At 37.9% G+C, this 17,155-nt stretch overlaps 1 protein-coding gene across 4 annotated transcripts in view; it reads right to left on the bottom strand.

Moving 5' to 3' along the window:
- Window positions 1-17,155, bottom strand: part of VPS8 (VPS8 subunit of CORVET complex) — a 293,886-nt gene that overhangs the window by 241,019 nt on the left and 35,712 nt on the right. For all 4 annotated transcript variants that reach the window (XM_060099245.1, XM_060099244.1, XM_060099247.1 and 1 more), the window contains exons 8-13: window positions 10,674-10,798; window positions 9,839-9,925; window positions 7,175-7,242; window positions 5,733-5,886; window positions 5,571-5,630; window positions 3,820-3,927 (exon numbers count right to left, since the gene is read on the bottom strand). In XM_060099245.1, the coding sequence (XP_059955228.1) occupies window positions 3,820-3,927; window positions 5,571-5,630; window positions 5,733-5,886; window positions 7,175-7,242; window positions 9,839-9,925; window positions 10,674-10,798 (602 nt within the window). The remainder of the gene's footprint in view (window positions 1-3,819; window positions 3,928-5,570; window positions 5,631-5,732; window positions 5,887-7,174; window positions 7,243-9,838; window positions 9,926-10,673; window positions 10,799-17,155) is intronic.

The raw sequence follows: 17,155 nt of genomic DNA, 5'->3' as shown, positions 1-17,155 counted from the left end.
TGCTAAAGAAAATCACTTCACCTATATATACCCTAAATCCTACTCCCTCCATTGCTGTTTAATATTACCCCTCCCCTGCTAACATACTCAGTCACTCCTTTCAAAAGACTTTTTCCCTCTTGCTATCAAACAGGTTTCTGACTTCTCCATCTTCAAAAAACAAAAGCAAAACACCTTCCCTTCATTTACTTCTTCCAGAAAGTTAACCATTCTTTTTCCTCTTGTAACCAAATGCTGTACTATGATTGTGTGAGTCTGTTCTTCTAGATACCCATTTCTTTAACAAGGCTCTATAATCTAGCTTCCACCTCAGTTCCACTGATAATTAGTCCTCTGAAAAGTTTCTAAAGAACTACTTCTTGCATATCTCGTGGCCTTATCTTCAGTCTTCTTCCTTGATCTCTCTTTGGCATTGGTATTATCCTGGAATTGATAATGTCCTGAAGCCTCTCCTTCTTCATCTTCTGTGATGCCATACTGGTCTATTTCCCCTCCTACCTCTAGATGCCTTTATAGGATCCTCCTTTCCTACTGTCTTTCCTTTTTCCTTTCCCTTACATGAGTGTCCACCAAGGTTATGTATGCTTTCGCTTTTGATTTTCACAGCTTCAACTACCTTCTCTATTCTGGAATTCTCATTTTCACCCCAGACCTGGACTGCCTATCCTCCCAGAGGACATTCCCCAATACAACACTTGAGAGTCTCACCTTCACTTCCAACCCAACACATTCAATTCTTCCCTGACCCTAACTCATTGAATATTTCATGCTTCTAAAATGCAAAGCCAGAAATGCAATGTTTTGTTTATGTCCTTCGGTCCCCAGATCCACTAAGATGAGAAGCCTTGTCTTTCCTTCAAAATGCCATCCCTAACTCTCACTGCAACCAACCATCCTTGTCTAAAGACCTCACACTTGCTTTATTACAAGAGCAAAACCTTTCCTTTCCCTCCAACCTCCTATAATCTGTTCTTTTTGCTATTTCTGCAGTGATCTTCTTAAAACGTCACTTTAATCACATCACTTTAATTACCTAATAACCTGTGATGGCTCTCCATTACCAATCTAGGTCAATTATTATATAATCTAGATCAGAGGTTGGCAAACTTTTTCTGTGAAAGGCCATACAGTAAGTATTTTAGGTTCTACAGAGCATACAGTCTCTGTCACGACTACTCAACTCTGCCACAGTAGTGCAAAAGCAGCCATAAATAATACATAACTGAATGGGCATGACTGTGTTCAATAAAACCTTACAAAAACAAGCAGCCAGCCAGATCTGGCCCATAGGCCATAGTCTGCCAACCCCTAATCAAGATCCATGCCGTGTGTTCAACTTTATTCTCAACAGTAAGTTTCTCCCTGTCATTAACTCTATAAATATTTATTAGGGACTTTCTACATAGAAGCACTGTCCTAGTGGCTGGAATAGAGCAGTAGAGTTGGTTTTAGATTTACAGAGCTTTCAGTCTAGTGAGGAAAAAAAATATTAGATAAGTAATTTTAAAAATGCTGAATGTTGTCAAAAAAGGTCTTATCGGTGTCTATGAAGAGGGAAATGCTAACTGAGGTCAGGAGGTCAGGAAAGGCAATGCTAATCATGAGCCAGTATAATGTGGAAGAGAGCACACAGCTTTCCTGGCAGAGGTGCTGGCATATGTAAAGACACCGAGGCCAAAGACATGGAAGCAACCTAAATGTCCGTTGACAAAGGAATGGATAAAGAAAATGTGGTGTATAAATATATATGTATACACACACACACACACACACATACACATACAACAGAATACTATTCAGCCACAAAAAAGAATGAAATAATGCTATTTGCAGAAACATGGATGGACCTAGAGATTATCGTACTAAGTGAAGTAAGTCAGAGAAAGACAAATACCATATGATATTGCTTATATGTGGAATCTAAAAAAATAATACAAATAAACTTATTTTCAAAACAGAAACTCACAGACATAGAAAACAAACTTATGGTTACCAAAGGGGAAAGGAGGGGGAGGGATAAATTAGGAGTTTGGGATTAGCAGCTACAAACTACTCTATGTAAAATAAACAAGGTCGGGGGCCTCCCTGGTGGCGCAAGTGGTTGAGAGTCCGCCTGCCGATGCAGGGGATACGGGTTCGTGCCCCGGTCTGGGAGGATCCCATATGCCGCGGAGTGGCTGGGCCCGTGAGCCATGGCCGCTGAGCCTGCGCGTCCGGAGCCTGCGCGTCCGGAGCCTGTGCTCCGCAACGGGGGAGGCCACAACAGTGAGAGGCCCGCATACCGCAAAGGAAAAAAAAAAAATAAAAAATAAAATAAAATAAACAAGGTCCTACCGCACAGCACAGGGAATTATATTCAGTATCTCATAATAATCTATAATGGAAAATAATCTGAAAAAGAATATGTGTATATGTGTGTGTGTGTGTGTGTGTGTGTTTGAAAACCGAATCACTTTGCTGTACACCAAAAACTAACTCAACACTGTCAATCAACTATACTTCAATTAAAAAAAAAAAAAAAAAAAGACACTGAGGCCCAAGACTAGTCAGGAAGCTACTCCAGAGCCTAGGCTAGAAATGTCAGTGGGAAGCAGCAATGGGGGAGACAAAGAGGAAGTATACTCAGAGTCAATAGATGTGTGATAGAGTAGAAATAAAGGGAGAAGTGTAACTGAAAGGCAACTCCTGGATTTCTGGCTGGAGAAACTAGGTGGATAGTGGTGTACTTGCTTCACTGAGCTAGGAAACCCAAGAAGAGATTCCATAGGCACATTCTCACCTCTATAACTTCAGTTCATCTTATTTTCCCAATATGCATATCCACCCCTCCTATAGTATTTGCCTTTTTTTGTTTTTTGTTTTTTTTATAAATTCATTGATTTATTTATTTTTGGCTGTGTTGGGTCTTCATTGCTGTGCACAGGCTTTCTCTAGCTGTGGCGAGCTGGGGCTACTCTTCATTGCAGTGCGCGAGCTTCTCATTGCGGTGGCTTGTCTTTGTTGTGGAGCACAGGCTCTAGGCACACAGCCTTCAGTAGTTGTAGCATGCAGGTTCAGTAGTTGTGGCTTGTGGGCTCTAGAACAAAGACTCAGTAGTTGTGGCGCAGGGGCTTAGTTGCTCTGCAGCATGTGGGATCTTCCTGGACCAGGGCTCGAACCCATGTCCCGTGAATTGGCAGGTGGATTCTTAACCACTGGGACACCAGGGAAGTCCCTAGTATCTGCCTTATATCCTTCATAAAGTCTTCCACAGCCTCTTTAGTCTGTACAAATCTCTTCATACTCTGAACTTGGATCAATTTTTAAATTCTCATCACATACTTAAATCCTTAAACTGTTCTCATTAGTAGTAATGAACATACTGGTTTTGCCTTTCAAAACATATTTTAACCTATGTGAAAGAAGGAGTTAATTTTTATACTTCTTTCAATCGCCTCGTGTCCATTACAGTGTAGATAACATAGTATGTGCTCAATGATAACGTGCTGTCTAATAAATACACTATATGTAGATAGGTAAGCCATTAATACAGACCTATGTACATTTACATATTTATACATACACATAAACCATCAATTATTTATTAGTCAAAGGAGATGGAACTAAGAAATATACCATGAAGAGGCATGGAGCTGAGGGTGATCATCTGTTTTCCATGTTAACCATTAAAGCCTCGAATAAACATTAAATAGGTCACTCCCTCTCCAAAGAATTATGATAGCATATTTCTTTGACACAATATTAAATTACTGGTGAATCAAAAAAATAATCTTATGATAAAGGACTTTACCACAGATCTAGCATCATATTAGGACTTACCAGTAGAAAATGAACAACATCTCCTCTGCAGAAGGCAAGCATGGGATTCACATAATTATGCACTGCCACAAAGTGCCAGGCCAGCAATGGAACACTGGAAGGATCCATCTAAGTGAGGAGAAGGGGAAAAAAAAGTCATCACTGTTAACACACAGAAAAACAAAGGGAAAACTCTGGTTTACAACAGCATCTGACTGGTGTTCCTTGATAAAACTTCTCCTAATTTATCATTAAAATTCCTAAAGGAGGGACTTCCCCTGTGGCACAGTGGTTAAGAATCCGCCTGCCAATGAAGGGGACACGGGTTCAAGCCCTGGTCCGGGAAGATCCCACATGCCGCAAAGCAACTAAACCCGTGAGCCACAACTACGGAGCCTGTGCTCTAGAGCCCGCGAGCCACAACTACTGAAGCCCACATGTCTATAGAGCCCATGCTCCGCAACAAGAGAAGCCACCGCAATGAGAAGCACGCGCACCACAATGAAGGGTAGCCCCTGCTCACCGCAACTAGAGAAAAGCTGGCACGCAGCAACAAAGACCCAATGCAGCCAATCAATCAATCAATCAATCAATTCCAAAGGAGCAGGGACTGACTGGGAAGTGTCATGAGGGAACTTTCTGTGTAGATGGTAATGTTCCACATCTTGACAGAGGTTTGGATTACAAAAGTACATACATCTTGTCAAAGTTCAGCAAATGTACACTCAAGATCTGTACATCCGTTGTATGTAAATTGTTACACCAAAGGAAAAACTTCAATAAATACTGAACTGTACTTAATTATATGCATGTTGAATATTTAGGAAAAAAGAGTACTAATTTCTGTAATTTACTTGGAAATACATTTTAAAAAAACATAATTTGATGGGTGCATAGAGATAAACAGGTATATAATAAAATACAATAAAATGCTAATGGTAGAGTTTTACAATGGTAAGTATATAGATGTTCAGTGTAAAATTCTTTCAACTTCTCTACTTGTTTGAAAATGTTCATAATAAAATGTTGGAAAAAACACCAATAAAAACATACAAAAAGATGTAAACACATACTACCATGATAAATCTCAATTAGCCAATGAAGCTCACCTAAGAACTGTTAATGGCAATATAAGCCAGCTTTGCCAGTTGAAAGGGCAGACCTGCTTCCCCTGGGGTCCAAAGATACACCAAGTACCAACAAGAAAACAGAAGAGTGAGCTCCCTCATTACAGCGGCTACTTTCTGAACTAGTCTTCGTTCTGCACCATCATTCTCCATCCCATCCCATCCCATCAATACCTCTCCTCATATACACACTAGAAGAAAACAACTCTTTGAAAACAACCAATCAGGAAAAAGAAAAGGGAAATTGCGGTGTGCATAATACATTCTGAGAAGTATCATCCTCCAAAGTAAAATATCAGAGGCAGAAGAAGCCAAGGAAAGAGTATGCAGCAGCAATTCATGCTGGGTATTACGGTGGGGTGTCCTCTATCAGTAGTTCATTATCAAAGCAGCAGCTGTTCATGAGAGAAAAACTTAACAGAATAAAGGTAGAAAAGTACAGATCTTGTGATCCCCAGGTTACTGCTGTAGTCACCAGCTTATGCTGCTTTGGTCACATCAAGGTAATTAGACAGTGACCTTTGCAGCACTGATTTCCATTCTACTTAGTTTTCTGACAACCTCACAGAATGTGCCACTTCCAAGTCATTTTCCCCAACCTCCTGACATGGTCTTTTTACCAATAAGATGGAGAGGCTTACTTACCCGTCCATAAGGAAAAGTCATCCACACTTTCAAGGAGGGCTTCAATCCAATGACCAGTATCTTTAGGGGAAAAAATACATTTTAATATTTACCCTGCAATTTTCAAATTTTTGGTATTCAAAGCCTCTAAAGTTATGAGCTTCATCTTCTAAATACACCTACCTTTGTTAAGGATGCCATGGCCAATAAGGAAAACTGTGTGATGGGATGATCTTTCAACTCGGGCTTAGAATGGAGAGGCTCAATACAGCAAACTTCACCCTTGGAACCACTGAACAGGCATCTAGATTCACATGTTCTCACTCCCATCACTCTCCTGAAAATGTAACCAAAAAATGCCAGATCAACTTAGCAATGCTCCAAGGCGCTATAGCCCTAACGTGGCCTACTAAAAAACCCTCCTAACAATCCAACAATTGTTACTCCTGCCCCCAACAATCCAAACTCCACATGACATCAGCATGTCATTTTTAATGTGAGTCAGATTTATCACCCTTCTTCTAAAAAGTCTCCAGTGGCTTGCCACTGTACATAAAATAAAATCCACTCTTCACCATATTTAAAAGGTCCTATATGATATGGCTCCTGCCTTCACTCCTCTCCCACTACTGTTGCTCCTGACAAACACATGCTCCAGCCACACGTGCTTTCTCTCCACTGCTCCAGCATGCCACGCTGTGCCCACCTCAAAGGCTCTGTGCTTGAACATCCCTCTGCCTGGAACACTTCTTCTAGATCTTTCCACTTGTTGACCAGATTGTCATTCAGGTCTTTGCTCAAATGTCACCTTCGGAGAGAAGCCTTCCTAAATTATACTCAAATGCGCTCCAGCACACTGACCTGTTTTATTTTTTTCACAGTACTCATAACTATTTACAGTTATTTCATTTATGCATTGGTTTATTGTGTCTCCCTACCCCCGACCCAACTAGAATGTAAGTGCTATTGGAGTAGCAACCTTGTCTCGCTCAAAGCTGTTAACTCTGGTGTCTAGAACAATGCCTACACATAGGAGGTGCTCAATAAACATTAGCTGAATAAATCAATAGTATTTTTTAAGCAATTACTTTGGGCTCGACATTGTTAGAAGGTATGAGGAATACAAGAAACATAGTCCTTACTTTGAAGAACTTATGGAAATATAATACACATTGAATTTTTTGTTCTTTTTTTAAACTCAGATTTGTAAATGTCCTTCCATGTATCTAAATAGTCTTTCCTCTTATTTAAAGAGTAAACAGGGCAATGCTAAGGCAATAAAAACCTTTCTACACCTGGCCATTATGGTTATAATCAACTGGGCCTGGGGCCTAAACGGAAATTAGTGAGATACTCCAGAATAATGGTTCCCAAGATTGACAAAGCTTATGAATACTCTGGGGAGTAGGAGTCTAGAATCCCATCTCGGACCTACTGCAATAGAATGTGGGGGGGCCCGGCCTGGTGCTCTGTATGTTCTATAAGCCCCCCAAGGTTAAGTGTAATACACAGCCACAACCTATTTCCAATCACATGGGTTTTCCAGACCTCTTCATATTCAACTTCAAGTCATTAAACTGGAGCTAATCTTTTCATTTGTCTACAAATGTCCATTAGTCTCTTACTTAAATGTCAATTCAAAAACAGAGCCTCCGCTGTCGTTGCAAACTGCAAGAGTTGGATCATCTGTAAACTAAACAGAGAAGGAATTTATTTTCTTATACATTTTCAGACAACTAATCAAGTATTAAAAAGGTAAGGGAAAAAATTATAAAATTTTAAAAATCTAAGACAAACACATTTAATAGCATTTGAAATCACCTAAACTATATCTACATCAGTACTCTAAACATACAAATTTACCCATATTTGGAATAAAAATGGCTCAATATCTTTAAAAAAATGAGGCTTTTTTTTTTTTTTTTGCGGTATGCGGGCCTCTCACTGTTGTGGCCTCCCCCGTTGCGGAGCACAGGCTCCGGACGCGCAGGCTCAGCGGCCATGGCTCACGGGCCCAGCCGCTCCGCGGCATATGGGATCCTCCCAGACCGGGGCACGAACCCGTATCCCCTGCATCGGCAGGCGGACTCTCAACCACTTGCGCCACCAGGGAGGCCCAAAAATGAGGCTTTAAAAAAAGCAAAAACCACGTTTCATCAGGATAAAAGAAAAATACAAACTATGACTCATAAAAGCCCTAAAGTTCTCTACTTAGGTTCTTACATTAATTTTTTCTAACTTCCTATTAAGCTAAATAGGATACTTTGGATACATTTGCAGTTGCCTAGCTTTCAAGAATAAAGACACAGTGAAAGATATTTGGTATCTTTGGGAAATAAACTTATTGGAATATGTTTTCCAATAACTGAAGAGTTAATCCACTACATGTAAAACAGTTTAACTTTTTATGTAACTCTTTCTAAAACGTGCTGCCCCCTCAATCTTCTTCGACAGAGTATACCTTCAGTTATTATTATCTACCCTGGAAAACTCAAATAATAAATAATGTTCACAGTGACAGATGGTCCTAAGGGCTTTTGGTAGATATGAGTGTTGTAAGATACAAAGTTGAATAACTTAATTTGTATCACTTACAGTGACTAGTCTCCCTAACCCCAGAGGTTTGTAAAACCATCCTAAATCTCATGCCTTTGTGCTCTTCAGGGATGGTTGAGGTACAGGAGGCTACTATGAAATTATTCTTCCTCAACCCCACACACAGGTAAAGAAGTCCTACACCTTTGTTCTCAAGGCCTAGCTGAGTAGTTGCCAAAGTGGAGTGTAGGGAAAATAATAGCACTCATGATTTTATTTATTAATTTTCTACTTCTTGTGTATGTGTTTTATAATGTACTTAAATATAGTACACTAGTATATTTAAATAATTTTAAAATAAATACACACACACACACGTATATAAAAATGAATTAAAGCCCAAACTGTTATTGATGGGATGTGTAGTGTTAAGTCTGGAGAACAATGAGTAAGAGGTTTGAAGCGCAAGTAGCCGTTGTCAGTGGAAGACCTCAGAAGTAAAGTCAGTGTCTGCACTTATCACCATTCCCAAGAAACACAACGTCCACTACTAGTCTGCTTTTAACGTCAGCTGCCTTCTTCTGCCTTTATCTCTTCTGCCTTTTTCTCTCTGCCTTTATCTCTTCTGTTTCCTATTGCTTCTCCCAAAGATTTTGCATTTTTCTGCAAATGGACTGGACTTTTATAAACAACCAACCAAACATTTATTGAGCACTATTTATTGTAATGTGCCACTACATGTAACACACAAAAATTAAAGAGAAATAGATACTGATTTCAAAGATCTCAATCTATTAAAGGAGATAAGACATAACACAAACAACTACAACATATTAGAGGTTGGCTCATGCCGTATGAAAAGAGGTCAAGATAAACTGCCATGATGTTCAGAAAGAGGAGAAATTCTCTCTACTTTTACTTGTCTTGGTTGTTTTCATTGTAACTAAATGCTTCAATGCTGCTTTGTCACAAAAGACTTTTATGTAACTAACCGAGATGCAGACACATAGACTCCAGATGCTACCAGACTTTAAAAAGAATGTGTATGGATAAGAGAGGTCTGCACAGCTAAGTAACCAAATGTGTACATGGTTAAAATCCAGAAGATCTGATTTTAGACTTCCTTAGTTATAGTCCTGTACACTTTATACTTCTGAACATGGGCTTGACAGCATACAAAAACCAAGGTTCGCATTGCATTTATAAATGAAATCTGTTACCTAAGTTGGTTTATTATTTTCAGGCATGTAAGGAGAAAGCCAAGATTCAAATCTTGATGCTTTTCCTTTGGAGGCCTGAAAGAAAATAAACCAACAGATTTGTTTCTAAACATAATGCAAAGCTTGGTTCTTTCACAATTGGTGCCTTGAACTTCAGGTAATTCCCAACAAAGAGTGACAGAGCACACCGCCTCAGCAATAAAATCCTGGCGGACTAAACAAAGTAAAAAGACCTTTTACAGTCTGCACGTGGGTTTTCAGTAGGGTACTGCCTGTCTTTGCTGCCAGCCTTTCGTCCAGGATCACATCAATTTACTCTCTTTCCTGCTATATCTACTAGACTTCAATACAACTTACAGCTGAATGTTACCATGCCAGCCCATCTCTGGTTTTAACTTGGGAAAACATCTTGTTGGGCCAGTCTAATAAAAGACAGTTCACTTTCAAGGATTCTGTTTATAAAGAAATCTACTTAAAAATGGATACAAAGGCATAATAATAAAGATTATTAGAAAAAGAAAGTAAGGACTTTACCTTAATATGCAGTATTGCTGTTCCTGGAGGATGAGCATCTGTTATTGATCTTAGAAGTTTTCCACTGGCCAAATCCCACATAGTGATCTATAAGACAACTAAATGCTTTAAAAACAAATTTATTGCTCTTTTTTGGACTTAAGTATCCTGGCTTTTGGCTGAAATAATCTATTCCTGGTCTATAAACATTGCAGACAAAGAACTATAAAGTTAAAACATAACTAAAGGTTGCAGATCCACTAAAGTATGGGGCCTTTATTTCATCTTCATCCTCCCCTCATCCTGCCCAACCTACTTTTCCCTTCAGATTTTAAATCTTGTTGTTTTACTGAGAGGTAAAAGAAATTTCTTTAATGAGTCAATCTCTTTAGCACTGGTAAAAATTATAGAAAGGCTTACTGCCAAACCAATTAATATGTCAGAAGAAGAGAAGAAACAAAACTTACTGCCAGTTTCAGAAGAAAAAGAAATACCAAAATAGTTATCTAGGAACACAGTAATAAGAATACACAAAGCAGAATATAGTGTACTTAAAAATCAACAACAATTATCCTCACTACAGTAAGAAAGTAAATTTTGTATAACAGCCTGGTTGGTTTACAAAACCTATGTACTTATATGGACATATGAATTAAGATATTAAAAATCACAGGCTCTGGCTCAGTCAATAATATTTAAAAATTTGGACAAAAGTCAGACTAAGCAAACTCAGCTTAGCTCTACAGACATGTCACTTTATAACATGTTTTAGTCTTTGAGATACTGATCTAGAGATAGTACTTTTTTAAAAATTGATTTTACATTGTCTTATGGGTAAAATAAAGTTCCTATTTACCTGTCCTTTAGCAAAGCCACAGAGAAGTCGTGAGCAGTCATTGTTGATACTGAGGGCAGAGATGGCTCCATATTGACCTCCAACACTAGTGCTACCCAGACAGAGTCGCAAAGCTTGATTCTGATCTAAAGAAAGCAATTGGTAAAATCAAGTGAAAGAAATGAAGGTGTGAATAAACATATACTTAGTATAGGCTTGTTTTCAAACACTTTGAGGTAGCAAGTATCAAAAGAATCAAACAATGAAGTTACATTCATCTTAAAATATATTTACTGAGCATCTACTAGACACTGGGCATTGAATTAGACACTAAGAAAGCAGAAAAAAAGAATAACTACAAGGAAGCATAATACAAAATTTGCTAATAAGTTAAAAAAATTCTTCGAAAGCTCTTTGAACAAACTAATTTTCATTCTAGAATTGTATTTCTTGCTATTTTTAGGATGCAAGGTTACATGAAATACCATCTTTTAAAGTAGGTTTAAAACTTCAAAAATCAAAATTTATTAATTTAGAGTTGGCTGAAATTTACATTATATTATCCACGAAGAAAAGGTTTACCAGGCACATGAACAATATAAATAAAATCACAGGGTATGTTTAAACTGCTTAAGAAAATTCTTTTCAAGCATCAACATTTGATATGCTAAAAGCAAATAATTCAAATCTCTACTAGATTAAGTTACTTAAGGGCAAGGATTTTGCCGTAATCACCTCTGATTTCTCCAGGAGGCACTCAGGTATTATTAAACCTTATTATCTAATAATTAAATTCCTCTAGGGCTTCTCCTAGGCAATGCTTATTTTATATTATATAGAGTTCATTATTGTACCCACTTGAAAACAATGAAATAAAAAATTTAAACATAAGAAGGCATGCCTACAAAATTGAACTGTTTAAGGGGGAAAAAAACTACCATACTTACACAATCAGGAGGTCTCTTAACTCCCCCCAGCAATTCTTTGTGCTTCCCTTCACTATCTATGTGCTAATTTTTGGAGGTAAATACATCTTACTCTCACTCTTAGACTATGACCTCCCTAAGGGCTGAGATCATGAGTGAATTAACATCCCCAGAATACCTAGCCTGCTGCCTTGCACACAGAAGTCATCTGACAATCATCTGAATAGCTGCCAAATTTGCAAATCTTCCTCCTATAAAGGTAAATCTAGTTATCAGAAAGAGCCTAAAGACATTCATTCTCAAATGTAGGGAATAATACTAGTTAAGTCCTTTTGCCCATCCAAAGTGACTACTGTAAGAATATTTTTCTGTGTTCATAAGCAGGCTCAAATAGCAATCCCCACCTACCCAGGAGTTCTGACACAATTAATGGCTGTATTCTATCTAGCACATAGGAAATATTTGATGTTTTCTGAAATCATTTTAGATCTTAGCCTTCCAAGATGAATATCAGAAAAGGAATAAAATTCATAAATATACAAGGTCTGATGTATTTTAAAAGTCCTATGTTTACTCAAATGTAAAACGATTACAATTACAGATTTTTTCCTTATTTTTTCCTTACATACACTTTCCTCCCTCCTCCAGTTTAATCCAATTTATTAAAATTTCCTTTTCCCTGACTCTAAAAATGACATCACATTTTATTTTGCTTTATTAAATCGCATGCGTAAAATAGTGCTTTCCATGATTCTTATTTTGTCAGAGCCACCTTTACAGTTAGAGGATTATCCATGTACCTTACTCTGCAAATTGTCAAGATGCAGTGGTTGGGCAACAATTTTCTATATATGCTACCACTTTGGGTCATGTGAGTAGTCCAACGAATGGGCTGAAAGTAAGAGGACAAAGACAGAAATTCCACACCAGCCTCAAAAAGAAGTCCCTTTAGCTGGGGCTAACTGCCTTCTAGGAGAGTAGTGTTTGAATAGCATCCTGCTGAGATCCTTTGTAATCCCGGTTTTGAGATCCAAACTCTATACAGCTCTGATCCATAAATACTTAAGAGACACTAACTAATGCTTCCTGCTTTACCTAAGTTCATACTTTAAATTAGACTATTTGGGCTTCCCTGGTGGCACAGTGGTTAAGAATCCGCCTGCCAATGCAGGGGACACAGGTTCGAGCCCTGGTGTGGGAAGATCCCACACGCTGCAGAGCAACTAACGCTGTGCACCACAGCTACTGAGCCTGCGCTCTAGAGCCCACAAGCCACAACTACTGAGCCCACGTGCCACAAATACTGAAGCCCGCGCTCTAGAGCCCACAAGCCACAACTACTGAGCCCACGTGCCACAACTACTGAAGCCCGCATGCCTAGAGCCTGTGTTCCGCAACAAGAGAAGCCACCGCCATAAGAAGCCCGTGCACCACAACGAAGAGTAGCCCCTGCTCACCTCAACTAGAGAAAGCCCGCATGCAGCAACAAAGACCCAATGCAGCCAAAAATAAATAAAGAAATAAATCTTAAAAATTATACTATTTAAGTACTCTTATAACTCAGGGAAAGTAAGCACAGGAGAATTAAGGGGTATGACAAAATAGAGAATAAGGGTACCATTAAGAAAAAGGAAATAGAGAAAAAAAGAGGGAAGGAAAAAGACACATCTAACTTCTACATTAAAAACCCAAACCTGACTCTGCTTTCCTGACTGTGGGTCCTGTGTACTAAAAAACTAGCTAAGACAAGGACCAAATTATCAGCCTTGGTCACTCCTGAAATATGTATTAAATTTACATCCCATAGGACTATGTTAATGAAAACATTGTCAATTTTTGTCCTTAACTTTTACAATGTATTCATTATATTTATAATGTCCCTTTATAAGGTAGAGTGGCTGTGACGTAATAGACAGTACATAAAATATAGTTTAACTCCACAAAGACACTTATCAATTCTTATTGCTGTCATTATTCATTCTATATTTATGGTGCCATATTAACAAACTTGTTATACAATTTAGACTGAAATCAGAAAAGGTAGAATTTCTGTTGAAAGAAGAAAGCAGAGTCTTATTGAAGAGGTTTCTTCTACTAGAAGAACATTCTGTAGTCCAGATTTTTCTAGACAATTCTGGGGAAAGGTATTTGGTGAAGACAAACTTAAAACCTCTTCCAAATATTTAATTTCTAAAGCTACATGGAAAGAACAAAAGGACCTGGACAGAAGCAAGAAAGGTGAAAATCAGAGCTCTCCACATTCTCCTCCTCCAATGGGGCTCTTGATCTGGGCAAGAAATATGAAATGAGACTATCATTTTTCCTATAAACTTCACAGAGTTGGCATAGAGCTTAAATTTTGTAAATGCCTATGAAAAATATGAAAACTATCCAGTGGTACACATGCAAAGAATTTTTTTTTTTTAAGATTTTTTTTTTGGCCGAGTTGGGTCTTAGTTTCGGCATGCGGGATCTTCATTGAGGTGCACGGGCTCTTCTTTGTGGTGCACGGGCTTCTCTCTAGTTGTGGCGTGCGGGTTTTCTCTTTTCTAGTTGTGGCGCACAGGCTCCAGGGCTCATGGGCTCTGCTGTTTGCGGCACGCGGGCTCTAGTTGAGGCGCTCGAGCTCAGTAGTTGTGGCGCGCGGGCTTAGTTGCCCCGCGGCATGTGGAATCTTAGTTCCCTGACCAGGGATTGAGCCCATGTCCCCTGCATTGTAAGGTGGATTCTTTATCACTGGTCCACCAAGGAAGTCCTACGAAGAATTATTATTAATGGTAATAAATAGCTTACCAATTAATTAAGAGAACTCGAAGCCCAGATACCACAAAAAGCACATCCATTTGGTAGTGCAATGAATTATATCTATTTCTTTATTAGTATACCTTTCGCAGTACACTTTACTTAGGGTAGATCTCAGCATATTCTAGGCTTAAGAGTAATGTGCTAAGTAGCAAAGAAAAGCCATAAATAACATATAAAGTCTATAATAGCCATAAAATCTAAATTTGTACATACTTCAAGAATTTCTGCTCTCTCTCCATATACCAAAATTAACCTAATCCTCTATTTCTTCACCCCTAATTTGTTTTAACTACATCCCAAAGACCATCAAAGAAGGAAATACCTAGATCCTAGAAAGAATCAAAATCTAATTATGTGTGTAAAGCTCTACTTTTATTGCCAGTATTCACCATTCTTCAATACTACTCCTTTGTGCATTATTAAAATATTCTCTAAGACCAAAGGAGAAGAAAAGAGTTATTAGGAAACATTTTTCATCAATGATCATAAAACAGCAGAAGCACTTTACCTGACCGCCATCTAACAAACACATAGAATTAAAGTTCTCCATTCCCTCTATAAAACTTACTGACTAAAGCCCATGATACACTGACTCCCCACAGCTAACTGGCTATTTTCTAGAACTCAGATGCTTACAAAAAGTCAGTTATGTTCATTTCCAAACCTGTTCATGCCACTGTAATATTACTGTATTTTAAAAATGTAATTAAACAATATTGTCAACTGATGAAATACAGTGGAAAAGAAAGAGCTGTTGTTTCTATGAAAGCTAAATGAATGTTTTAGAAAAACTTGGTAAAGATGAGTTGCTTTAAATTAACTGTCATGAAGTAAGGTATGGACAAGATAACTGCGGAAAACTGAAAAGAAGTTTTATGAAAATCTAAAATTTTGCACACCTCGACTGATTCACAGGTGCCTAAGCTTTTACCTCTTTTTTTAATTAAAAGTATGAATTTTGCATGACCCATCACTGATGCAGCTTATGCCAAAAAAGATGCTGCAGACGTCCAACTGGCAGATACAAACTCAAAGAAACAGTTTTGGTCTATGCCAAAAGATTAAGATCAATATTCACTGATATATTTTCATTTAAAATAAAACATTGAAGGTATGCATATATTTATAATTTTTAACAATTCCCTACTTTAATTTCAAAACTTTTCAATAAGCATTTCATAAGAGGACATCGACTGTAACTAGTAACATTCTTTTTCAACATTAAAAAGGTCAAAAGAAAAAGAGTCACTCATGCAAACCAAAATTACTATACCTTTTCCTTTGAATCCATGGAGAAAAGATCAAAAAAAAGAGAAAAGCAAGAAATCAGTTCAAAAGTTCAGAGAAAAGACAGGTAAATTTTCAAGAGTATAAGTGATAAACTTCAGTTATCTGTGGGAATGATACTAAATGTGATTAAATGATCCATCTAGGATTTATATTTAGGTATTGGTATGGAAATAAAGAAAATGCATAATATCCAAATTTTAGCAGAGTAAATCCAAGTCCATTAAGTTTGATAAAAACAAAAACAATTTCCAAAAGATAATCTACTAAAGTATACTAACAACCCCAAAAATGGAAAACTAAGGGCCTTAGGATAGGGAGATATCTTTATTAAGATTCAAATTTTTGAGATCCTATGTTTAGATAAGAACCAAGATACATAATAAATACCATATACCTATAATTCCATAAGAATAGGCAATTTACATGACGTTTAAGAAGCTTATAATGATTACTATTTTAATGACCCAGGCCTCTATTCCAAAGAGAATCTAATGGTACTTAAACAAGTACAGTTCTGCACTTTTTCCTATGATCAAAAAGGATGTTTAAAAGATCAGATTTAACCCAGACCTCTAATCTAGATACTTCATAGTATTATTACTCTGCCATTTTTTTCCTGGCTTTCAAGCAAATTTTAACCCATTTGTTAAAATTCATTGTCCAAATATCTGATTCCCACAAAAATGAGTAAAATTTATTAACTGCATGATTAAAAATCCAAAGCATAACTAGAATATTATGATCCTTTCTCAAAATGTTCATTATGGCATACCTCCTTTTTCATGAGACTGTAATGAAAGATTATTATTTCATCAAATCTACAAGAAAGTTGCTGGGGTCTAAAAAAATTAGAAAGCAGGCCCAAGGAAATTAAGAAGACAGTAATGAAAGACAATAAACTCTTCTTCTCCTCTGTTAGTTTTTATTTTAAAAGACTTCATTTTATTTTTTTTTTGCGGTACACGGGCCTCTCACTATTGTGGCCTCTCCCGTTGCAGAGCACAGGCTCCGGAAGCACAGGTTCAACGGCCACGGCTCACAGGCCCAGCCGCTCCGCGGCATGTGGGATCTTCCTGGACTGGGGCACGAACCCGTGTCCCCTGCATCGGCAGGTGGACTCTCAACCACTGCGCCACCAGGGAAGCCCTAAAAGACTTCATTTTAATTTGTTGCAGTAAGCTCTGCATGGATTTGATTATAAGCAGGCACATATTCTTATAACCTTGCGGTAAGGAAGGGATATTAAAGCAGATAGAGTTGAAGAAAAGTGAGTACTGGTAAGTGGGAACAAAAATAAACATGTATTCTGCTGACAGATAAACACGTACATTATATTTTATCCTCATTCACCTTAGTTCTTCCATTCTTTCCTTTATATATCTTGCAATTTGCCTCCTTTTCTCTCAGAACTGGAGAACTGCTTGGAAGTGTGGAAATGTATTGATCTTCGGATTCAGTATTCCTTGATTCTGAATTTTGCTC

The sequence above is a fragment of the Mesoplodon densirostris genome, chromosome 5 (assembly GCF_025265405.1).
Source record: "Mesoplodon densirostris isolate mMesDen1 chromosome 5, mMesDen1 primary haplotype, whole genome shotgun sequence".
Taxonomy (NCBI): Eukaryota; Metazoa; Chordata; class Mammalia; order Artiodactyla; family Ziphiidae; genus Mesoplodon; species Mesoplodon densirostris.
The sequence above is the reverse complement of the archived record's forward strand: the minus strand, read 5'-3'. Positions and strand labels throughout refer to the sequence as shown.